Below are 25,700 nucleotides of genomic sequence, written 5' to 3'. Positions count from 1 at the left end.
AAGTGTGGTGTGGTGTGGGGCCACGTGCTGCTATTTCACACACACATATTACACATACCTTCAAAATTCAATCAAACACAAACATACAGACTATTACATACACATCGCATATATTCACAAAATTACATTAAATCACACACATCTCTTACACACACACACACACACACACACACACTGTACCTCTCACATTTATGTGCATCACATTCCATCACATAACATATCACCAAATTCCATCTCATACACACCCATATGCATCACTAAATATTTGCTGGGCCAACAAAAAGCCTCTGTAGGCTCAGTTGACCTCCAAGAAATAACAGCCAAGTTACCTTAGATTACATTCAACCATTTAAAAAAAAAAAAGAAGACCAATGTAATCAATTGTAGCTATGTGGAAACATGGGTTGGTCCCAACTGGGAAGCTTTTGATCATAGCTCTGCTGAATCAGGGCTGTTCTGGATGTAACAGAAAAAACCTAGACATTTGTTATGTGACTCAGTAATATAACTAGATTTATACACACACTCACATACACACACACATATACACACATATATATATATGCACATACATATGCACACACATATATACATATATACACATATATATATACACACATATATATATACACATACACACAAACACACACATATATATTCCTGAATGATGTACTTATTATGGATGCTGTCCAAAAACTAAAAACTAGTAAAAGAATATATCACACACAAACATATATATCTATTTGTATGTTTGTGTATACACACACACACACACACACACACATGATTAAAAACTAAAGAATATAAAAACTAAAGAATCACACACACATAAACATATATATCTATTTGTATGTGTGTATATACACACACACACATACGATTTATGTATAGAATTTTTTCCAAAATGTTTAAAGAGATAAAAATTGTCGCTATTAAGATTTTAGATAAGAACATTATCAACAAGAATTAATCAGAAAAAAAATGTTTATTCTTAATTATTTCCTTTTTTTTTCCAATTTGATGCTTCATTAACAACATATTTTTAGAGGAAGAAAAGAAAAGAAAAACATTAAAAGTATAAAAGATCAAATTATTGAGAAAAAAAACCTCAACTACTTCACCAGGGAATCAGAGAAGAAAAAAAACAGGGAAGATTAAGCAGCAGAAGATGTGGGGTAGTAATGGTTTGTACACCCCAGAACAAATAGCGGTGTTTAGCCACAGAGAATGGCCAGTGACACTTGCTGCAACAGCCACCCCACCTCATTTCTCAGATGGGCAGCAGAGATCCTGATTTTGTGGAGAAAATTGCCAGTGTGGGGTCTAAGAACATCTGAGGTCATGATAGCAATTGGCAAAAACTGACAGTGGCCAGTCAGGCTCCTATACTTGTTTAACTGTCTCTCCTCTGCATTATGGATGGTGACACCCAGGCTTGTGGCCAATGCAGAAAGGTTGGAGCTCAAGAAAGTGTTGCAGCACGTCATGTCCAGATTAGGGGATTTGCTTCCCTTGTATACGAAGGTGGTTATTCTGTCAGGGCACTTACTATTCCCAGACAAAAACCTACTAGCTCCAGTTGCCACATCCAGGTATTCAGAGCAGCCTGTTGCGGGAGCTGGCTTGCACAATGGATGCAGGATAATGGATGCAGGCCAAATTCATTGACAACTACTCCACTGCAAGACATTTATTTTTGTTAATTTACATATCTTTCTGAAAGACACTTTGTGTCAGATGACCTGATGTTTCAATCAAGTGACCTAGTAGAAGCCAATGAAGAAAACTACACGGTTACTCAAAATACTAAAAACAGCAACTAAATTCCTTCAAATTATACCAGTTCATCTTTTAAAAAGAAAATATTATAGTCCTACATATACCACCCGCTCACCTTATCCAATCCTTGATCCCACTTATATACACCACCTTGTAATTTGAGTGTACCCTGCTCCATCACTTCTTCATCATCTTCCTTCTCCCTCCCTCTTTTTCTCCTACTAAGGTAGCCATGTATCTTCTTTACTGCAAGACATCTATTTCTGTCCCTCCACTCGTACTTCTCTGGCACAAAGCCACCTTCCTATATATTACTCCCTCTTTAAGCTGAGAGGTCCTCTCTTGTAAACTATTTGGTGGCCTCACTGCTGCTGGTACCACATAAAACGCACCCAGTCCACACTGGTTGGTGTTAGAAAAAGCATCCAGTCTTAGAAACCTTGCCAAAGCAGACAGTAGAGCTTGGTGTAGTCTTCTGACTTGCCAGCTCCTGTCAAACCATCCAACATGGAAAACAGACATGAAATGATGATGATGATGATGATGATGATCTACAACAAACAAAGGGTGATCAAGACCGAAATATCTCCGATCATAGGACTACTCAATCAGGGCAGACTTGGAGCTGAACAACACTAGAGAGTATGGAAACAATAACTGGAGCTAGCTGGAATGGTCCTGCTGATTGCCAAGGAAATGGCTAGATGCTGGCTTGATATTTTACCACCACCAGTACTGTTTTGTGTCATATGGCCATAACACACACACACACACACACAAATTTCAAAGTCAAAACAAAAACAATAAACCAGTTCAAATTTATGAAAATGTAAAATATATGAATATCTCCGATAAGTGTTATGTTACCAAAAAAAAATCTAGCCATAATGTGGAATACTGTAACACAAAACCAATGGAAAACTAGGTTCCATACGATAGCAAGGTTGTCAAGGAAGCAATACTTTCATTATGTAAGGGGGTGGGGTGTCTGCATTTATATGATTAAACCTTTTGATGCCAAACTTTTGAGACCAACACCAGATTACTAATGGTTTCAAATTTTGGCAAAGGGCCAGCAAGTTCGGGAAAGCGGGGTAAATTAATTCCATTGATTCCAGTACTCAACTGGTACTTATTTTATCAACCCCAAAAGGATGAACGGCAAAGTTGACCTTGGTGGAATTTGAACTCAGAAAGTAAAGATTGATGACACTGAAGGGTATGCTGATGGTAATGATGATTATGATGATGGTGGTGGTGGTAATGATGACAGCGACAATGACGACTGGAATGATTGTAATGATGAGGTGATGAAAGCAGTGGTGATGATAATGCTGTGATGGTAATGAAAATAATGATAATGATAATGATGATGATGATGATGATGATGATGATGAAGGTGATGAAGATAATGATGTGTGAAAAAATACCAACAATGAAACAGACAAAGAGAACACAAAGAGGGGGGGAAAAAGAATCTTTTCCAAAATTGAGCTCAAAATGTCAGCAAAGTGATAAAGAGGAGTGGTGAATATGTTTGTGTGCATGTGTAAGTGTATTTGTGTGTGCGTGTGTGTGCTCATATTTATTTGACCTTTGTCCTCATGCATAATGTGTTCTACAAGAATGAGGACACAGTGACAGGCTTAAACACAGACAGAAGGACTAGCAGAAAGACAGACAGAAATGGAAATGTAGACAGACAGGCAAATACAGAGAGAGAAAGACATGCAGACAGACTGAACTCTGATTAAGCTGCTCCCTTTTAAAAAGATTTGAAGCTTGGGAGGGGAAAAAATGAGCTCTGCAAGGGCTGACTCATTCATCCAGTTTAGGTGAGAGAGAAAGAGTCCTGGGATTGTATTAAGAAGGAACTGTGTGCGCATGTGTGTGTGTGTGTAAATTTATGTGTATGGTGAGGGGAGCATTATGATGGATGAAAAATGGCAAATGCTGCCTACCATTCTCTTCAGAGTGACATTGTCAGTAATATATGAAGAGTCTGCTAAAAATGGAGAGAGCAGAAGTGAGGGAGTGACTGAGGGAATGTTAGCAGACAGCTGATGTTTACCGAGATAAATAAGGGGTTGGGGTGGAGTGGAAGGGGAGAGAGAAAGCTTTGCTAATATTTCCAAAGTTAGAAGAAATGACACAGCTATCAACTTTCTTCTTTCTCACACACAATACACGTTTTTCCAGTCACCTTGACTCTCTAGGATATATAATAATGTATGTATATATCTACGCACAATTCTACAAACATGGACATCATCAATACCATTATAATTTAGCTTCAGCATGGAATCATCATCATCATCGTTTAACGTCCGCTTTCCATGCTAGCATGGGTTGGACGATTTGACTGAGGACTGGTGAAACCGGATGGCAACATGGATGCTATATGATGACGATATGCATGTACATATATATCAGTGTATGTAGAGATGTATGAATATATGAAACTATATCCATATGTATGAAGGTGCATTATATATATATATATATATATATATATATATATATATATATATATATATATACTGAGTTAATGTCCAAGCATTACGAAACTACAAAAAAAGAAACTCCATAAGTACATGCGATTGAAGTATTTATGGAGTTTTTCAGGTAGCTTGGCAAGAATACTGGGACCAGTGTATTGCTGTGCAAGGTAACTATTTCAAAGGAGGTGTTAAAACTTAGGTAAATAAGTTTTTTTTTTTATTAAACATAACTAGTCCGGGAACATTTTGATACGACCTCATAGTTGTGGGAAATGACATAGAGAAGACAAAAGTAGGACAGGAAAGATGAAAATATTGAAAGAGTAGGGGAATAGGGTGATCGACTTAAAAGGAAACGAAAAGAGTAAAAACAAAATTAAAGAAATAGTAAGAAGTGAAAAAGAAAAAGGGGGCAGAAAGGAGGGAAGAATAAGATGAAAAGGAAACAAAGAGTAAGAATGAAGGAAAATGATGCGAGATGTGTAAGGTAGCATGAATTTCAGTACAGCTGCCTGACACTTTAACAGAGAACGAATGCATGACTCAGTTCCAGGTAAGAATATATGGTACAAGAGTTTCTAGAAAATTCACTTGGATACTAATTACTGAAACTTTTCTTTTTTTTTTTTTTTTGTTGCTGACATGGCTCTGTGGTTAAGAATTTGCTTCACAGCTTTGTGTCTTGGGTTTAGCTCTACTGCATAGCACCATGAGCAAGAGACTTTTACTATTGCCTGAAGCCAACCAATACCTTATGAGCAAAATTGGTAGACGGAAACTGCAGAAAAGCCTGTTGTTGGCTGGAACGGACAGACAAACAAAATGTTTCATCTGTGTAAACAAGTTGTCTGAGCAAGCAATGGTAAACATTACATTCCATAGCTCTGCATTCTTAAAGGAGTGGAATAAAAAAAATCCATCACTTGTAAAATAAGAAAGGCTTGACAGCAGGAAGAGAATCTACTCATAAAAGTACTTCCTTAAATAAGTACTGATCTCATCCTTGCCAGCATAGAAAAATAGACACGAAAGGAAAATAAGAAATACTGTAGTACATCTTTCAACATTTACACTTATTACACACACACGAAGACCTGTTGAGGCAAGTGAAATCGAAATCAAATTCGATGACTGGCACCCGTGCCAGTGGAGCGCTAAGAGCACCATGCGAGCATGATCGCTGCCAGAGCAGCTGACTGGCTTCCATGCCGGTGACACGTAAAAAGCACCATTCGAGCGTGATCGTTACCAGCGTCGCCTTACTGGCACTTGTGCTGGTGGCATGTGAAAAGACATTCGAGTGAGGTCGTTGCCAGTGCCGCTGGACTGGCTCCTGTGCAGGTAGCACGTAAAAAACACCATTTTGAGCATGGCCGTTGCCAGTACCGCCAGACTGGCCCTCGTGCTGGTGGCATGTAAAAGCACCCACTACACTCTTGGAGTGGTTGGCATTAGGAAGGGCATTCAGCTGTAGAAACTCTGCTAGATCAGATTGGAGCCTGATGCAGCCATCTGGTTCGCCAGTCCTCAGTCAAATCCTCCAACCCATGCTAGCATGGAAAGCGGATGTTAAACAACAATGATGATGATGATGCTGATGAGAGAGAGACATGTACAAAATCAATGGTCTGTTACATCAGCTAGTCAAACAAAATGCCAAGCAATACTTAGTTACGTCCAGTTGGAATACTACTGAGGCCAATTTTGCTGTCATATGCACCCTAGTTTTTTTAGAATAGGCACATGTGTCCATGTTGTAAAAGGAAATGCAACTGCGAAATAGATGCTCTCAAAGCTCAGATGGCTCCCTACAAATAGTTGATAGCTTTTAGTACCTAGGCGACCTCTCCCAAAACTGCTGGAGTTCTGTGATGCAACCAATCTTATGGTCTGCAATACCAACTTCAGGAAACCTGCCAGTCACCTAGTCACCTACCGCTCCGGCAGACACTCTAGCCAAATCGACTACATCCTCGCCAGAAATAGGGAAAGAGGGCGGCTTATAAATGCCAAAACCTACCCTGACGAAGAATGTACCCCACAACATAGATTAGTAGTTAGCGACTTTGGGATCAAGGCAAAATGGGTGCCCAGAATTAGACAGGCTTGGAGAAGAAGGGTGTGGAAGCTTAAAGACCCTGCAAACGGACAGAGACTTAGAGACAAGTTACTTGAAGCATTTAACGAAATAGAAGGGGATATAGCATCATACAACGTGGAAGACAATTGGAGATTTCTGAGGGACAACCTGTTGAAATCCACCGACCAGATTTGTGGGTGGTGTAAGGTCCCCTCCCAACCCAGAGTAACGTGGTGGTGGAACAAGGAGGTAGACAGGGCTATTAGACAAAAGAAACAGGCTTGGAAGGACTGGAAGAACGGTGGTAGCAGGGAATTGTACCAATGTGCCAGAAGGGAGGCTAGGCGACAGGTTTATTTAGCCAGAGGGGAAGCAGATAAGGAAAGATTTGCCAATGTTCTGTGCCGTGAGGACCAAAGACTCGAGGTATTTCGTGTTGCAAGACAGTGTAGGAGAGAGAATAGTGATGTTGTAGGAGAGAAATGTGTTCGCATGGATGATGGTACGCTTGCATTAAATGAGGATGCAAAGAAAGAGGTCTGGAGATGCCACTACGATAGATTGCTTAATAAAGAGAATGAATGGGAGAAAGAGAGCCTGCCTTATGTCGACCCAATAGAGGGACCAGCTATCCGAGTTGATAGCACCAGGGTAGATAAAGCAATTAAGAGTATGAAGACCGGGAAAGCCCCCGGCCCATCAGGAATCACTGCAGAGATGCTCAAAATATCTGGCAGTGTTGGCTATAGCCTAGTCACCCGTATTACGAACCAGGTGATACACGAAGGAGTCATACCCTATGACTGGTGTAGCAGCATCATAGTCAACTGCTACAAAGGTAAAGGGGACGCTTTAGATACAAATAATTACAGAGGCATCAAGCTGTTAGATCAGGTTATGAAAGTTACAGAGAGGGTCATAGCCCAACTAATTAGGGAGCGAATCAATTTAGATGAGATGCAGTTTGGGTTCGTGCCAGGTAAAAGCACTACTGATGCCTTATTTCTAGTGAGACAGTTGCAGGAGAAATACCTAGCTAAGGATAAACCTCTGTACCTGGCTTTCGTTGACATGGAGAAAGCCTTTGACAGGGTCCCCCGATCCCTTATCTGGTGGTCAATGAGGAAACTTGGGATAGAAGAATGGTTAGTGAGAGCTGTGCGAGCCATGTACAGAGATGCTGCCAGTAAGGTGAGGGTTGGAAATGAGTACAGCAATGAATTCCGGGTAGAGGTAGGGGTCCACCAAGGTTCCGTCCTCAGCCCCCTATTATTTACCATAGTCCTCCAGGCAATCACAGAGGAGTTCAAGACAGGCTGCCCCTGGGAGCTCCTCTATGCTGATGACCTTGCCCTAATTGCGGAGTCACTATCAGAACTAGAGGAGAAGTTTCAGGTGTGGAAGCAAGGTCTAGAATTGAAGGGCCTTAGAGTCAACCTAGCTAAAACCAAAATCCTAATAAGTAGGAAGGTAGATAAAACACAAACCCCTTCAGGTAGATGGCCCTGCTCAGTATGTAGAAAAGGAGTAGGTAGTAACTCTATAAGATGTACCCGGTGCAAGCTATGGACACATAAGAGGTGCAGCAACATCAAAGGCAGGTTAAGTAGCAAGTTAGTTTTTGTTTGTGGCAGATGTTCAGGTGCAATAAAGACTGCAAACAAACAGGAAACAACTTCTATCTCATTCCAGGGTGAAAAACTAGAGGTAGTCGATAGCTTCCGCTATCTGGGCGACCAAGTTAGTAGTGGGGGTGGGTGCGCTGAAAGTGTAGCTGCTAGAATAAGAATAGCCTGGGCAAAGTTTAGAGAGCTCTTACCCCTGCTGGCGACAAAGGGACTCTCACTCAGAGTAAAAGGCAGACTGTATGACGCATGCGTACGAACAACCATGCTACATGGCAGTGAAACATGGGCTGTAACTGCTGAGGACATACGTAAGCTCGCAAGGAATGAAGCCAGTATGCTCCGTTGGATGTGTAATGTCAATGTGAATACCCGTCAGAGTGTAAGTATCTTGAGAGAAAAGCTGAACATTAGAAGCATCAGTTGTGGCGTGCAAGAGAGACGATTGCGCTGGTATGGACATGTGGTGAGAATGGAGGAGGATAGCTGCGTGAAAAAGTGCCACACCCTAACAGTTGAGGGAACCCGTGGAAGAGGTAGGCCCAGGAAGACCTGGGCTGAGGTGGTGAGGCAAGACCTTCGTACATTGGGCCTCACCGAGGCGATGACTACGGACCGAGACCTTTGGAAATGGGCTGTGCGTGAGAAGACCCGGCAAGCCAAGTAAGATCGTTGCCAGTGCCCCTGGACTGGTTCTTGTGCGGGTGGCACATGAGATGCACCATTTTGAGCGTGGCCGTTGCCAGTACCGCCTGACTGGCTCCTGTAGGATTTTCGAGCGAGATCGTTGCCAGTGCCCCTGGACTGGCTTGTGCGGGTGGCACATAAAAGACACCATTTCGAGCGTGGCCGTTTTCGTGCGGGTGACACGTAAAAGCACCCACTATACTCTCTGAGTGGTTGGCGTTAGGAAGGGCATCCAGCTGTAGAAACTCTGCCAAATCAGACTGGAGCCTGGTGTTGCCATCCGGTTTCACCAGTCCTCAGTCAAATCGTCCAACCCATGCTAGCATGGAAAGCGGACGTTAAACGATGATGATGATGATGATGATGATTAATGATTAGAGTGTTGAAAGAAATGCTTTACAGTATTTTTTTAGCTGGCTACATGTTGACTTCAAATCCCACCAAGGTCAACTCTGCATTTCATCCCTCCTGGATGTATATCTAAGTATTACACAAGTACTGGGATTGGTGGCAATACTAAGCTGCTTCTCTCAAAATTTGAACCAATATTATTAAGGTAGTGAGCTGGCAAAATCATTAGAAAACTGGAATGTTTTGGCTCTTTACATTCTTGAGTCCAAACCCATCCAGGGTCAACTTTGTTCTCTAGGGTTGATAAAATGAAGGACCAGTCAAGTAACAGGGTCAATGATATTGATTAGCCCCTGCCCCCTACAAAATTTCAGACCTTGTGCTTAGGTAGCGAGCTGCCAGAATTGTTAGCATGCCAGGCAAAATGCTTCACAGCATTTTGTCTGTCCTTATATTCTGAGTTCAAATTCCGCTGAGGTTGACTTTGCTTTTCATCCTTTCAGGGTCAATAAAATAAGTACTAGTTGATCACTGGGGTCAATATAATTGACTTACATCCTTCCTTGAAATTGCTGGCCTTGTGCCAAAATTTGAGACCATTATTATTCACAATCTGCTTATCTAAAATCTTTGCAAACATCTACCTAAAACCTGCACACAGACACACACACACATCTGTATTTCTAATATGCTTAATTTCCTAAACAGGAATTACTTTTATGGTGAAGACGGTAAAGACTACATCATGAATACACACACACAGAGAAACATCTCTTTTTTTCATTGCTTTTATGCTTTTACTGGTAAAGCATACCCCAATTTATTTTTTGTGTAGGATTTAAGCTAAAAATGATCAGCAAAATACTTGCATGTAGCGCCCCTTATCAAGGGTGCTACAGACAAAGAAACCCTAGTAAATATAAACAAAAAAGAATTGTAGAGAACCCCTTTCCCAAAACACACACAGACTGCAAAAAAAAAAAATACAGCTAAATAAATAGATAACAATATATAATATAAAAATGACACAAAAAAAATTAGGTGAGAGATGAGAGAAAAAAATTTGGTAGGAAAAGGAAGGAAAGTGTGTAAAAATAAGCAGTCTTATTTGAGATGATGCTACGGAGATATAAGTGATCTGACAGCTAAGCTAAGGCTTTGAGAGACAGATGGAAGTTAGAGGTGCCAGCAACATACATACACATATACAATTCATATATATATGTATATATATGTGTGTGTGTGTGTGTGTGTGTGTGTGTGTGTGTGTATATATATATATATGTATATATGTATATATTATATGTATATATATATTATATATATATATATATATATATATATATATATATATATATATATATATATATAGGGATGTACTCTTGATGTTGCATGTCTCATTTCTCTGTTTTTTTTCGTTTCTTACTGTGTTTAACGTTTTTTTTATGTCCTGTACCCATATATGCATGTATATATACATATATATGTAGGTATGTACATATATGTATGGATATATGCATATATATATATATATATATATATATATATATATCATCATCATCATTTTTAACGTCCGCTTTCCATGCTAGCATGGGTTGGACAATTTGACTGAGGACTGGTGAAACCGGATGGCAACACCAGGCTCCAATCTAATTTGGCAGAGTTTCTACAGCTGGATGCCCTTCCTAACGCCAACCATTCAGAGAGTGTAGTGGGTGCTTTTACTTGTCACCCGCACGAAAGCCAGTCAGGCGGTACTGGCAACGGCCATGCTCAAAATGGTGTCTTTTATGTGCCACCCGCACAAGAGCCAGTCCAGGGGCACTGGCAACGATCTCACTCGAAAATCCTACGAAGGCCAGTCAGGCGGTACTGGCAACGGCCACGCTCAAAATGGTGCATCTTATGTGCCACCCGCACAAGAGCCAGTCCAGGGGCACTGGCAACGATCTCACTTGGCTTGCCGGGTCTTCTCACGCACAGCACATTTCCAAAGGTCTCGGTCAGTAGTCATCGCCTCAGTGTCTGTGCAATCATCATTTTCTCTTTCTGTTCATCTTTTTTTTAAAATCTGTCAACTATATTTCATTACCATCATCTTTAAGAGAGCCCATCATCCACACTGTCTCAGTAGAAGCCATACTTACAATTAATTTTCAAACATTGACAGCAAAGAAAAAATATTTTACACCAAAGTATAAAGTCTGCTCTTCCTCAAAGAAAGATTCCTCACCCTTCTCTTATATAAAAGTTTTGCACAAAAATAATTCTAAAACAAAACATTTGGCTTGAAAAGTAATCCAATATTTTCCAAAAACTTTGTAAAAAAAAAAAACAACTGATGCAGACAAATCATCATGATCGTTATTACATTCACTTTTGCATATTAGCAGGGGTTGGATAGGCTGCCCCAGACTGAATCAATCCTCACTTGGAGCCACCACCTTCCCCAAGAACCATCTGTTCTCCAAACACTTCATTTTTAGCATCTTTTCAAATTCTTGATGCCTTTCTTTTGTAAACTATTTAATTGAGTGAAGTGGGTGCATTTTATCAGGGTACCAGCTCTAGATAATAATATTCTTAACATCAGCACAATATAACAATAATAATAATAAGGATTTCAAATTTTGGCACAAAACCAGCAATTTTGAGCAGGGGGTTGTTGATTATCTCAAGTCCTGTATTCATTTGGTACTTTATCAACCTTGAAAAGACGACAGGCAACGTCAACCTCAACAATATTTGAACTCAGAGCAAAAAAAAATAATGATGCTACTCATTCTTTTTTTTCTGTCATGTGATAACGATTCTGCCAACTCACTGACTTAGCAATAATGATAACTTCTAATATAGGCACAAGATTAGAAATTTGAAGGGAGGGAACAGTTATATTGACCTAGCACTTGACTGGTATTTATTTTATTGGCCCCAGAAGAGTGATAGGCAAAGTTGATCTTGGAATGTAAAGAGTCAGAATAAATACCCTTAGGTATTTTGTCAGATGTTCTTAACATTTCTGCAAATCCACTGCCCCAATTCCAAACAACAACAACAACACTAATAATAATAATAATAGTAATAATAATAATAGCAGTGTCTTGGGAAACAAATTTGATAGGTTTATAAAAATTACTTTTGAGAGGAGGTAAGAGAGACTAATGATCTAAAGTAGTTTAAAAATAGAAACATACACACAAGCACAGCAGGGATACACACACACACACTATCTTGTTACACAACACTCACTAAAATACTGACTTACAGATGGGGTGGAGCTTCTTTTTGTGACTTTTCTTTGTGTTTTCTCTATGTACCAAATTGTAGAGTCTGGAATTTCCTTTTACGGAAGCCATGTATTTATCCAGAGAATTCTTTTGCCTTAGACATTCAAAATATATCATAAAACAGTTGACATTTTTTTTCTCCATATTCTGATTAAAAAATACTCTTTTTATTTACACCCTATAAGGGAGTAATTTTAGAGGTTGATTAGGAGTTGCTTGCAAGAAAATCTAAAAACCCAATTTTTAGCAACATGACAGTTCAAAAGATGCCGAAAAGTCAGTGATTCATGTCCTGACACTAGCACTGCCTTGGACAAGTTAATCTAAGCAGCTATCTCATTAAGGGCCCAGTCTAGCTAGGTGAAAACAGACACCATATGGTGGAGCATTTGCTGCTGCAACACTGTAAAGATGATGAGTTCTGTTAAATTAGCATTACACAGTTCCAGACTGTAGCTGGGCCTGTCAACAAGGCACTGAACAACCAAACAAGTTAGCAGTTCAAATTTTGCCATTGGTAGTGTTTTGGCCCAAATCTACTTAACTGGTTTTGCAGTTGTAAGCAGTGGCAACACTAGAAAACAGAACGAGTGATTCATTGGCTTGTAAAGCTGACTTCAACTCTATTGCCTGTAGCTGAAGAAGGGATGGATTTCAATGAATGAACCCTTATGTGATAATTTAACATGAATATAGATAATGATAGCCAAATTTCTACTGCATTGCACAAAATTATATCAAAGAAATGGGACACATAATTAATTGAAAACAATGGGAATAAAAAGCATTCCATTTGACAGAATAATGTGAATGCTGAAGGGTTTTGACACAATTAGCAGGGTTTGTTTGTTAGGAACCATGCCAACATAGAAGATGAACGTTAAATGATACCAATATCACCTCTGGAATTTTTGTGGGGCATTCATTGAGCAAAGCTCTGACTGGGCTTCGGGTTACTGGTGCAGCAAAGAGGAAGGCTATAAATTCCATCATAGAAGTTGCAGAGGTCACTGGAGGACATTGGATAGAGAGGAGACTAGTAGTTTGCTGTTATTGGGATGCAAGCTGGGACTTGATCAACCCCAACTGGGCCATGTGGGTAAGTGGAATCTGATGTTGAAAGATCCCAAACTTGCTGAGACATCAGAAACATCACTGATGATGTATGCCAGAGATATCATCATCATCATTGTTTAACATCCACTTTCCATGCTGGCATGAGTTGAATGGTTCAACATGGAGCTGTCCAAACTCTGGCTGCTGTGGCACGGTTTCTATGGTTGGAAGCCCTTCCTAATGTCATCTACTTAACAGAGTATGTCGGGTGCTTTTTTACGTGCCACCGGCATGGGTGCATTAATGCAGCACCAGCACAGGTACTGTTTAAGTGACACCGGCATCTGAAAGGACAAGCCTGTATGTGTGGAAGATAGCCATTTTATTTAGCCTGATGCATCTTATCAGCTACAGTAAATCACCACATCTTCGAGTCCTTTGTCCTTTCTATATACACACAAAGATAAAGGAGAAATGTATAGCAGGAGTTGGAAAAGGTAAACAAATGGATATACAAAAATTTACCTTGCACTCACAAGGCTTCACATATATACATAGAAAGAAAACCAAGATTATGTGATGTTCATGCTTATCTCAAAGACTAACAACATCAGTGAAATGAAATAGCTACTATCTGGAATTGAAATTAGAATGCATACTTATTTCTGCAGCATTGCTCACTATTATGCATGTATATATACATGTATAGATGAATGACTGTGTGTATATGTGGACGTATGGACGCATGCATACATGGATGGATGAATGTATAAGTATACACATGTTTACATGTATATGAGTTTGTGTAGTGTACACATGTGTAGATTAATAATTATTTTAAATATGTGTAAATTAAAAAGCTACAGATTAAAAGCTGTTTGGACAAGATTACTTCATTAACAAGTTTGTTTGCTCTGGCTGTGTTAATCAGAATACATAAAGAAGCTGTCAAACAACTCACTCCCATCCCCATCATATCGACACTGTACTCATTACTTTCCACCCTCCACAGATGCCTACATGAAATATCATCAACCCCTGTCTTCCACCATCAGGAGGAAACAAAATGACAAATTGATGCTTCATTATTCCAGTATTTGGTTTTTGTATTAATATCTCCAGACAGTCAATAAATATTAACAAAGCACATCTTACATAAAACTGAAGCAAGATTGACAGGGATATAAATACACACCGTCATTAGGAGGACACTCACACCTGTTATATGATAATGCTCTTGTTATTGAGCTCCTATACCTGCACCAGTCAGTCCGGGTAGAGAAGAATTTTGATTAAATATGTTCTACTGATTGGGTCATACCACCAAGGATTTTAGTTTAGCCATAGTGTATCTAAGACTATATCAGTCAATGTGCTGGAACGTTTTAAGATACAGATAAAGGCATAGCTGCGCAGTGAAGAAATTTGCTTCATAACCATGCAGCTTTAGGATCAGTTCCACCGTGCAGCACCTTGGCTATCTTCAAATAAAACACTAAGCAAACCAAATCTTTGAGTGAATTTGATAAACGGAAACTGCAGGCGACTTGCCATATATATCAATGTTCTGAAACATCTGCTTGCCATGCTGACATGGGTTGAACAGATTCAACATCAGAGGACTGCACTGTGCTCCATGTCTGTTTTGGCATGGCTTCCACAGCTGGATTCCCTTTCTAATGCCAGCTACTTTACAGACGGTAGTGTGATTTTTCATGGCACCAGCACTAGTAGGATTGCCTTGCAACATGCAAAACTAAAAGGGCTCCTATAACTGAAATAGAATAGAGGAGAGAGAATAGGGAAAGAGAGAGATTGCAATGATTTTGGGCAAGGTGATGAGAGAGGAACAGATTTATAGGTACAAAGTTGGTAGTGGAGAAAGTAACAGAGTTGGCACTATTTATGTTACTGACTGTATCTTTGTACATAGCTGGTACAGTCATAGAAGCCATTCATTTAAACATAGTTTCCTTAGTGGTTGCCAGATTATTGAGCACGGCATCATGTCAAAGGCTTTTTCCAACTGAATAAATGCTAGATAAAGTGGCCTACTCTTTATGAAGTATTTCTATCACCTTACTAGAAAGATGGCATTTTTGATACCTCTTTTAAGCTGAACTGCATCACATCTAAGCCAATTCTGTTCCTCGTCAAGGATTCTAACATTCAGAGCCTGGTTCAACAATTTGATGCCTCTGTAATTTCCTTTCTCTAAAGTATTTCCTTTGCTCTTATAGTGGTTTTCAATGGTGTTACTATGCCAACCTTGTATTCCCCCATTTATTCAAGTGACTAGCATATAACTTACCTTAACAGATAGTCTAAGCATTCCATTATTATCCCTGATGAACCAACACTTTTTCCTACCTTCCTATCTTTAATTGTTCTATCTACCATACTGCTGTCAACTTAAACTGACAGTCCCTTTATTGGATCAACAAGGTAATGTGATCCTCACATCGCAGAACATGTGCAAATGTCTTCCTTTCAGCTTCTCTCCTAGCTAAGCACATTACACCTTCCTTAGTTACTAGATAATACTCTCTGCTTCCATCTTCATTCAGGATGGTCTCCCAATTTATATAGCTCTATCTACCATTGTCTTCTGTCTGGCTAGAACCTTGCACTCACCACATATCTATTTTCTTTAGCCTTCAACAAGTTATCTTAGAAGAATTCCTAGCTGCCATCTATGGTATACAGGGGATTGGGGCTAAATTTAACAACTCCAATAGGTCTCCTTTTCTCAAGAACAGCTTTATATATTAGTGAACAGTCAGCATTGGAGAGAATAAAGATTACAGTTGTAGTGGAGGACTGGAAGCCATCTGGAGAGTTTCGGAGAGGGTAACTAGGCAACAGCATCCACTGCAGAACTGGACTGAAACTTTATCAACCCCAAAAAGAAGAAAGGCAAGGTTGACAATAGCAGGATTAGAACTCAGAATGTAAAGAGATGGAACAAATGCCACAAGGCATTTGTTCCTATATCCTAATGATTCTGCCAGCTCACCACTTTATGCCAGAAGAAATAATGCACAACATTTCGTCCAATGCTCCATCAGTTGTTCCATTAACTCAGTTCACCTGTCGTGTGTGTGTGTGTATGTGCACGCACACACGCACACAATTCATTCAGGAATGTTATATACTGTATACCAGTTTGTCAAAAGCCTTTCAGGAATTAAGGAGAGGTATGTATTTTTTTGAAATACTATTGAATGGAAATAAAAGTGTATAAAACATTGGCTTTATTGATTCATAAAGAGAAAGATGAGACTATGTTGGTTGCAATTTCATGTTCCCAGAAGAGTCTATCTTCTATAGTTTTAGTTACACCAATGAGAGACTCATCAAATATGGTTGGTGGGTTTTAATAAAGTTCCCACTTTACCTTCATTTTTTTTTCTGTAAAAGTTCAGCCTAAGAATCAGCCACATCAATCTCATGTCTGGACAGCCTCTAGGGTCCACAGACAAAGCTCCACTTTCTAACACCCATTTTAATTGCACAAACATACATGGAAATAGTTGCATTCAAATACTTGTCAGGTAACATTTCAGAACTAAACCTACCTGCTATACAGAGCATCGTGAACCCTTCTTAGCCAACCCAAATGATCCTCCAAAATAATTCACTTTTGGAATATCCAATCTCCAGTTCACCAACATCTACTCCTCTAATGGTATTCACTCCATTCATCAACTGCTGTCTCACTGGGATCACAAAAATAAGTATCAATCACACACTAAAGAATTATTTCAATTATATCTTAACCTGACGTTCAAAAGAAATGTTTTACATGGTCATTACATCTGTACAAGTTTGGCTGGGTTAACAAGAATTGTGTCTTGTGGGGAGAAAACAATAGTTGAACTTAGCCCAATACCTACCTTAATCACATCTAATTAAGAGCTGAATTTTTAAATAGCTGTCCCTCGAAGTCTAATACCTCACGGGAAAGGAAAACAGCATTTTTGTTTCTTTTATTTTTACTTTCTGACCCTTCTCCCACTCCTTTTCTTTGAGACATGGGATTTCGAGGGACAGCTATTCTAAAACTAAGCACAGTTAACTATGGGACTAATACACATGGGGGCAGCTTGAATGCCGCAATATTTCATTTCACTCTACTAAAAATCAGACACATTACAGACGAGAAATTAAGTGAAATGGCATACGAGCGGTGCAGACAAGCTATATAATGTCACAGTTATCCGAGTTCCTGATCCAGACTAGATCCCTACTTCATCGACATAAAGGATCTCAAAAAAAAAAGAAAAGAAAAGGCATGAGCGCCACATAATTACCCGCAATCATAAACATTAGAAGACGTAATATCATTATTTTTTTTCTTCGCGTGAAACAAGTTGATTTCCTACACGCGAGAATTTTTTATTCATATTTATGATGGAAATTTTCATATATATTTATTTTTTAAATGGTCTGAGAGTGTCTCAGATTTACAAGTTCGACGAATGGGTGTTGTGATAGTCATGCCTTTGCCAAGGACGACAGCAAAATACAGTTAACCTTGAAATGAAAGGTTTACGTTGAGTGTTAGAAACGGTTTGCATTGAAGAAACTGTTTGTGTTAAGTATTACAAACAAAGAATAAGTGCAACAGCTAATGTTTAACATATATAGTATTATATTGATATTAAGTAGAGAAGTACAGCGCTAAATAATAAAGAAAAAAGGCATATTTACTTCTCGGAGATGATATTTCAGCCACACAGGCAACCATGTTTGTAACACGTGATGACGCGCGCATTTCATAACTTTTTAATTAAATATAAATATTTGTCAATAAACACGCATTTAACTAAATAACTACTAACAATTAATAATTGCAAAATAATAATGGTTATACTGTCATAAAAAAAATAATTAATTAATTATGATTCTCGTTTATTCGTAATTCTCGTTCTAAAAAAAAAAAAAAAAAACCGTTACTCCCGCCCAGTATAAAAGGCGTGGTTTGCTGAGCTATTTTCAAATCTTCGTTGCGGCTTCATCAAGTAAGACGTGTTTGTAACGAGACCGACTACAGTAATCATGAGGGAAATAGTTCATGTACAAACTGGACAATGTGGAAATCAGATTGGAGCTAAATTCTGGGAAGTTATTTCTGATGAACATGGTATCGATCCCACCGGCACCTACCATGGTGATAGCGATTTGCAATTAGAGAGAATTAATGTCTACTACAATGAAGCTACTGGCGGCAAATATGTACCACGCGCTGTTCTTGTCGACTTGGAACCCGGCACGATGGATTCCGTTCGTTCAGGTCCATTCGGTCAGCTTTTCCGACCTGACAACTTTGTATTCGGACAGAGTGGAGCTGGTAACAACTGGGCGAAAGGTCATTACACTGAGGGTGCCGAATTAGTCGATTCAGTGTTGGATGTAATCCGTAAGGAAGCCGAAAGTTGCGATTGTCTACAAGGTTTCCAACTCACTCACTCACTTGGCGGTGGTACTGGCTCGGGTATGGGAACTCTAGCAATCAGCAAAATCCGAGAAGAATATCCAGATAGAATCATGAACACATTCTCCGTCGTCCCTTCACCTAAAGTAAGTAAATTTTTTTATTTTTGTTTTTTATCTTTTCCACTTGCAAAAGAAGTTGGCCTTCTTTTGCAAGTGCGCGACGCTGTTCTTGCATAAATTAGATGTATACATACTGACAGCCGGTTCTATCTTGCGCCGCACTTGAATTGAATTTGGTTATAGCTGGTTACATAGAATATATAGTTAAAGATTACTATTGTTAACCTTTCCCACCATAGGCTGCTATCTTTATGAATGTTTCCTACTTTTAACCTACAACTGTTGTCATTTGTAAAGTTTAAAGCTAGAAATTCGTATTTTCCTAGTTAATGTAGTTTAGTTCTGCATTCTTTGACCGTTTTTATTCGGACTACAGTAGGTTCTTTTTATTTTCTTGCAGGTATCGGATACTGTAGTCGAACCATATAACGCAACCCTATCCATCCATCAGTTGGTAGAAAATACAGATGAAACTTACTGCATCGACAACGAAGCATTATACGATATTTGCTTCCGTACACTCAAGCTAACCACTCCTACCTATGGTGACTTAAATCATTTGGTCTCCGCCACAATGTCTGGTGTTACAACATGTCTTCGATTTCCCGGGCAGCTGAATGCTGATTTACGTAAACTTGCTGTAAATATGGTTCCATTCCCTCGCTTACATTTCTTCATGCCAGGCTTTGCCCCATTAACATCCCGCGGCAGTCAGCAATATAGAGCTTTAACTGTACCAGAACTCACACAACAAATGTTCGATGCTAAAAATATGATGGCCGCCTGTGACCCAAGACACGGTCGTTACCTCACCGTCGCTACTATTTTCCGAGGCCGCATGTCGATGAAGGAGGTTGATGAACAGATGCTCAACATCCAAAGTAAAAACAGCAGCTACTTCGTTGAATGGATTCCTAACAACGTGAAGACAGCCGTCTGTGACATTCCTCCACGTGGGCTTAAAATGTCTGCCACTTTCGTAGGAAACAGCACAGCTATCCAAGAGTTATTTAAACGAATCTCTGAACAGTTCACCGCTATGTTCAGGAGGAAAGCTTTCTTGCATTGGTACACTGGCGAGGGCATGGATGAGATGGAATTCACAGAAGCCGAATCTAACATGAACGACTTGATCTCAGAGTACCAACAATATCAGGATGCTACTGCTGATGAAGGCGATTTGGATGAGGAGGAAGAAGAGGAGGAGCCTTGTTAATAACTTTAATCTCGAACTGTCTGTTTCTAATTCTGTCTTTCCAGTCTGAATGCTTCAGACCTCTTTGGGTGGGTGGGGTGAATGAGAGACTTTTTAAAATGTGAACGTCTGTTGTAAAAGGAATAAAGAATCGATAATAGTACATTCTTTTTTGTGACTGTGAACTTTGCTTGTGTCAGTTGCGTCTTTTTTGTATCTTGGCCTTACTTGTAAGACCAAACTGTCTCTAATATGTCAGCATTTGGCTGGAAATGTGTCCTAGTGTTGCTTCCTCGCAGCAGCAGCAAACCCGACACTCGATTTTTAGATTCTGTTCGAGTAAAAAGAAAAAAAAATCTCGCTAATATTACATTTTTTTAAAGAATATTAGTTTGTATTGGTTTTAAAATAAAATGGTTGCTGTTTGTAACTTTCGTACACCTATTCTTTGGCTTAGTATTTTTGATTTTATTTTAAATGAAGGCCAGCTACCGAATTTTGGTGAGTTTAATTTTTTTATGTCTGCATTCTATTGTGTGATTCTTGCATTGCAATTTACAGTTCGGGGGGGGGGGCTTGACGAGATTGAAGCCTGCTGTCATGTCCCGCTTATATTATGTAAAGTGCGTACTGAGTTTAAAGATTTTGGCAGCAGTATGTCGGGGGGGGGGGGTTTCTGTTGCCGAATCTGACCAGTATTAGTGCATCTACACTTTTTTTTCTTTTCTTCTGGGTGATGTTTTCCCGTGTACGTCTAGTTAATTGCTTTGAAATGCTGCAATTTGACGTTTGCATTTATGAATTATACACGCCAGCAGTGAGGTTATTAGCTGTCATAGAATTGATTTCTACAGAATATAGTTGCTGGCCGCATGCTTAACGTCTAGAATGTTAACTTGGCGTAGTTACATTTCAACGGCATCCGAGCCTTTAAGAACATTTAGTCATTTGGCTGTTCATATTTTAGGTTTTGCTCTCCATTCTCTAGTCTCCGAGACTTTTCTTTTCGAGAAGCTCGCGTCCGTACAATATGGGTTTCACTACGATCGGGCAGAGAATTGGGAGTGGCGAACGATGTAGTTCACTACGCGACTTAGAAAGATTATGTATCTCTAACTTTTTCCCGAAAAGTTTACTATTTTTCACTGAGTTGATGGATATGTTGGCTTGATCTTATCAGCAATCAGGTTTTCCTTCTTTGGTAACTGACGTCTGTAGGCGAAAGGGAGAAACAAATTGTTAGATGGTTGTACAATTATATCCAATTGTAACGATATTTGCACTACTCCGATAAGTCGCATTGTGTGTAAATTCGTTTTTCCTAGATAACTACGATGGCGCAGGCTAGAACACACCTGCATGCTTTTTTTCTCCCTTAAATACAGCCCGTAGAACATGGTACATCTATTCCCAAGAGGAGGCGAGATTCTTGATGTTGCGTTTAGGCGTGCCGTTCAGGAATTCGCGCGTGACAGGGCAGTATTTTGAGTTGGCTGCTATTTCAAGCAAGGGAAGTGACCACTTTTCTCTAATTGTGGTTAGAAATTTTGCGGAAGTTCGGTTGTGGTGTTGATCACTTAATTTTTCAAACAATTTTTTTTCAGAATCGGAATCTCCATAGCCTAAAACGTGGGATTCCGTAAAAAAAATTAATAAAGGTTCAGATTACATATAGTCCATCTCTACCAAAACTTGCACATCGGTTGCGACTGTCACAAGTATCCAAGACATCATTTTTCCTCTTAAAAAAGGCTTTTGTCTATTTGGCCTGTCGCCCCACTGTACGGCTGTCTGTCAATATTGTTGATGGACGGTGCGGCATTTCACATGCAAAAAATAAGTCCAGGATTGTTAAAACTTTCCCTTAAATTGCGAAGAGAAACGAATGATAGATTCGGACTATTTTAAAAGTATGATTTTTTTTTCTCCATTATCATTCCATTATGCAGAATGCGGTCGAAGTTTATTGCCTCTCTGGCGGACCGACCTCACGCGCACGCACACAGACATTTCCGTTTTTGACAGATTCCGAATATTCAGGAAACGTTCAAAATTTTAAATTCAATAAATAGTTGTATCGAGATGAATGCACGGATAAGCTAAATGGCTGAAAACGTTTTATGATTATTTAAGGCAAACAGGTAAAACGCAAATTCTTTTCACTTTAATGTTTAATTGGAGAGGGGTGAAATCTAAAGGTTTACCTCGCAAATTAACGAACTTTCAATACATTGATCTGAAGTTACTCTTAAAGCCAGCCGGTATCAATGTTCTGCAAAGACCTGATGTGTGTATTACCACACTTCAGTAACTTTTGGCTGGAGAAAGGCTGTGTGCCGACCCTTCGAGGTAATACAGTAAATGGTTGCTGGTCGACCTTCGAAAGGGCAGAAGTGAGTAATATGTAAAGGGTATTGGAGTGGACAATTGGTTAGTAACAGTATTCTTTGTGCGTCTTTTCAGCACTGCTCACCGACATAAGTTCTTGGGACTGAGAAGGAAAGCCAGTCTAATGGGCCTTCGCTAGTGATGCGGATGTGATAACGTAGCGAGCTTGACACTGTTACAGTGTGGCTGCGATGTCATTCTGTCTTCAGGTGATACTAGTATGACATCCATCAGTGAGTGACATTTAAGATTTTGTGTGAAGTGTCTAGTTTACCTGCTGTAGTCTTATGATGGGAAGAATCAGGAGAGTAAAAGTAGATCGATTTGTAGTGAATATAACTTGGGACACTGCTAAGATGACTGTTGGGACAGATCCATCAGCATACACTGGAGTGATGCCGTCTAATAGAAGAGACAAGTGAAGCCTGTAGGGGCTGTTTTGACAGGAGACGTCCGTGCAAGATCCAGGTGAAAACTTTAAGGGTAGCAGCACATTACTTTTTTTCTTTGTCAACAACTTTCTCTTGGACTAGAGCCCAATGACTAACCACAAGGAATCAGAGTAGACCAAAGGCCATTTAAGGGGCAGGGAAATTAAATGGACTGGGAAAAAGTGTAGATTGCTATCACCTTGATGTTATTTGGGAATGGAGGAAAGTGGTATTCTAAATTGTTGGCTATTTTGACAAGAGTAAGAAAAAAGTGGGAGGCTTGTAGCCCATGCAGTGTGCACTCCATAATTCAGGTGATGTCCCACAAGAATTGTGGTACTAGGTAGAAAAATCAATATCCCAGGAATGAGTGATTTTCTCAAAGCATGTTCATTACCTTAAGTTCAGATGGCTATGAGTCAACTACTGAAAGACTAGGTTGTGTAGGAGAAATGCAGAGTGACATGTCTGAAGGGATAGTTTCAGTCACCTAATTCTAATGGGTCAAGAGTGAAGCCCATGTTGGTAGGAATAGTTACCATAAAATTGGCAGAGTTCCAGCCAGTTAGCTGACTTGAAATATCAGTCTGGTAGGCATGGGTGTTGCATTGTATGGAGGATAGAATATGTCGGTGGCCCAATAGACTGATGCTTAGGGAAAAGTTGACTTCCCAGGTAAGAAAGGGATCAGAGGGAATTTGAGTCTATGTGTTGGTTGGTGTAGAAACTTTCTACATTTAGTATGTAAGTGTTGAAATCAGCGAGAACAATGATTTTGGTGAGACATCCTCAATGCAAAAAGAGAAATAGTTGGGGAGTGGGGCTGAGGAGGTAACAAAGTGTTGAATTTACATAGATGTAGATACTGTTCTTTGCAGTGAATTTGAATTAAGAATATAGCCCAGACAGCAGACACAAATTCTAGGTAAGTGGCTGAGGTTTGTGTCTTGGAGAGAAACAGGATGTGTGGTTTACATGTTTAATATGAGGACAGTGTCTCTGAGATGAATTTAGCAAGGTTTATGGGAAGGATCTTATCGGTTCCTCCTTGGCTCTCCTGACCAATATACATATATATAGACTCTGTGAGGGGTCTAGATTGAATCAATGTATGGCTGTTGAAAGAGAAGAGGGGAAAATAGTTCAGTGGGCTTAGTTTGAATGTTTGATATCTAAAGTGAAGAGGGTACTGGTGCACTGTAACCACCCACCAAGAGTCTGGTCTGATTTCAAGCAACAGAGTGAACTCCACTAGAGGCGCCTGTGGCCCTGGGGGATACATTAAACTAGATGAAGTGGTGTGCTGACTACAAATAGTTTCCTGAAGCTGTTCTATAGAGATCTGGTGTATTTGCTCCCATAGTCCTCTGAACCAATTGTTCTCAAACTGCCCCCCCCCCCCCACTTGCTAAAAAAAAAAACAATAGTGAACTAGTTTGTCCTTTCCCACCTCTTGATTAAATCTTTTGATATCATCCTACTGGGTTCTATGATGGATTTCCTGTCTTAAAGTGATCTAAATTAACACCTTCCTTCGAAATTCCACATACCAGCTTATTAATGGCAAAGTCATAATACAAAATTCTGCATTATTTCCAAAATTAACTAAAAAGAAAAGGCTGAATTTCAACAAACATCAACAAAATGGTCAATTTGAAAAAAGTTACTTTGCATCTACATAATTCTGTCTTTGGTATGGTGATAGACAAGTTTAAAAGAGTTTAAACCATGTTTTTCAAATTATTTCATTAAAACTAATGATTATTTATTCATACTGTTTTGTATAAACCATGCTTTATCTCATAGCTTTGTGATTTTGATGAGCTAACAATTTTTAGAATGATGTTGTAGGGTTGTTGCGAAGGACCAGTTTGAATATGAAACTGGTAGAATATTTTGGCCAGATATGACTGGTTTGAATGCTAAAAGGTTAAACATGACAATTTGTTCTCCCTTTAATCCTAACAGGACCCCTTCATATGATAGACAGTAATGTATTTCTGACCCTACAAGGAGTATCATTAGTTAATTGATTTGATCTAAGGATAACTGATACTGTTATCAACCTCAATTGAAAGAAAAAAAAAACCAAGGCTGTAACTAAATACCACAAAGTATTTGATCTGACCTTCAGCTAGTTCAGCCACTAAAGATAAACTTAGTTAAAACCAAAATTTGACCTCGTTAATGACAGTTTTTTCAAGTGATGTGCTTACATGGAGTATCATTATACCACTTCCCAAACAACAGAATACTTATTACTTTAACCACTTGTGTTATAGTAGTAATAGCAGCATATGCCAGTGGTGATGGTGGTAGTAGAAGTAGTCCTTGCTTAGTTTCAGATATCTACCATCCATGATCAAACCATTACTTTTTTTTTTTAGAGACACAGCATGTCTCTTAGATCATGTTGACCAATGTGTCCTATGTTTTTAGGCAGCATCTAGTGATGATGCAATTAAGATTAAGCTGCTATTTCTAGCATAACGGATGGCCACTGAACCCTTTGTTGGCTTGTGAATATGTCATTTCTAGAAGCAGAATTCTGCTTAGTGATAGAAATATTTGCGACTGTTACTCAACATTTTGTCTTGGTTTATATTCTATTTTTTTTACTGCACTGCTTCAGTAATAGATTGACAGAATCCTTAAGAGAGTTCAACAAAATTCCTTGCAGTATATACTTTTGGACCCTTGCATATTTTGATTTGTATGTATGTGTGTGTGGTGTGTATATAGATATATGTATGTGTGTGTG

The 25,700-nt window shown here is 39.3% G+C and overlaps 2 protein-coding genes across 4 annotated transcripts in view; one reads left to right on the top strand and one right to left on the bottom strand.

The window, feature by feature from the left end:
• The window catches only part of LOC106875405 (uncharacterized), a 32,359-nt gene extending 14,125 nt beyond the window's left edge, over positions 1-18,234 (bottom strand). The window contains exon 1 of one of the 3 annotated variants that reach the window (XM_014923516.3): positions 18,080-18,234. The gene's annotated coding sequence lies outside the window, so the exon portion shown is untranslated. Of the gene's footprint in view, positions 1-17,679; positions 18,043-18,079 lie in introns of those variants that run through there. The other 2 variants (XM_014923517.3, XM_089337785.1) reach the window with 2 other exon arrangements.
• A 132-nt stretch (positions 18,235-18,366) lies between these two features.
• Positions 18,367-20,565, top strand: LOC106875406 (tubulin beta-4A chain). The gene is made up of 2 exons (XM_014923518.3): positions 18,367-18,949; positions 19,326-20,565. The coding sequence occupies exons 1-2, from the start codon at positions 18,428-18,430 to the stop codon at positions 20,139-20,141; spliced, it is 1,338 nt and encodes a 445-aa protein (XP_014779004.1). The 5' UTR covers positions 18,367-18,427; the 3' UTR covers positions 20,142-20,565.
• Positions 20,566-25,700: the final 5,135 nt, after the last annotated feature.

Source organism: Octopus bimaculoides, chromosome 19 (assembly GCF_046866305.1).
Source record: "Octopus bimaculoides isolate indiv1 chromosome 19, ASM4686630v1, whole genome shotgun sequence".
NCBI classification, from domain to species: Eukaryota; Metazoa; Mollusca; class Cephalopoda; order Octopoda; family Octopodidae; genus Octopus; species Octopus bimaculoides.
This window is presented reverse-complemented; position numbering and strand designations above follow the sequence as displayed.

Coding starts and splice junctions, on each gene's coding strand:
- LOC106875406 (XM_014923518.3), top strand. CDS start 18,428: ATGAGGGAAATAGTTCATGTACAAACTGGACAATGTGGAAATCAGATT. Junction 18,950..19,325: donor CCGTCGTCCCTTCACCTAAA/GTAAGTAAATTT, acceptor ATTTTCTTGCAG/GTATCGGATACTGTAGTCGA.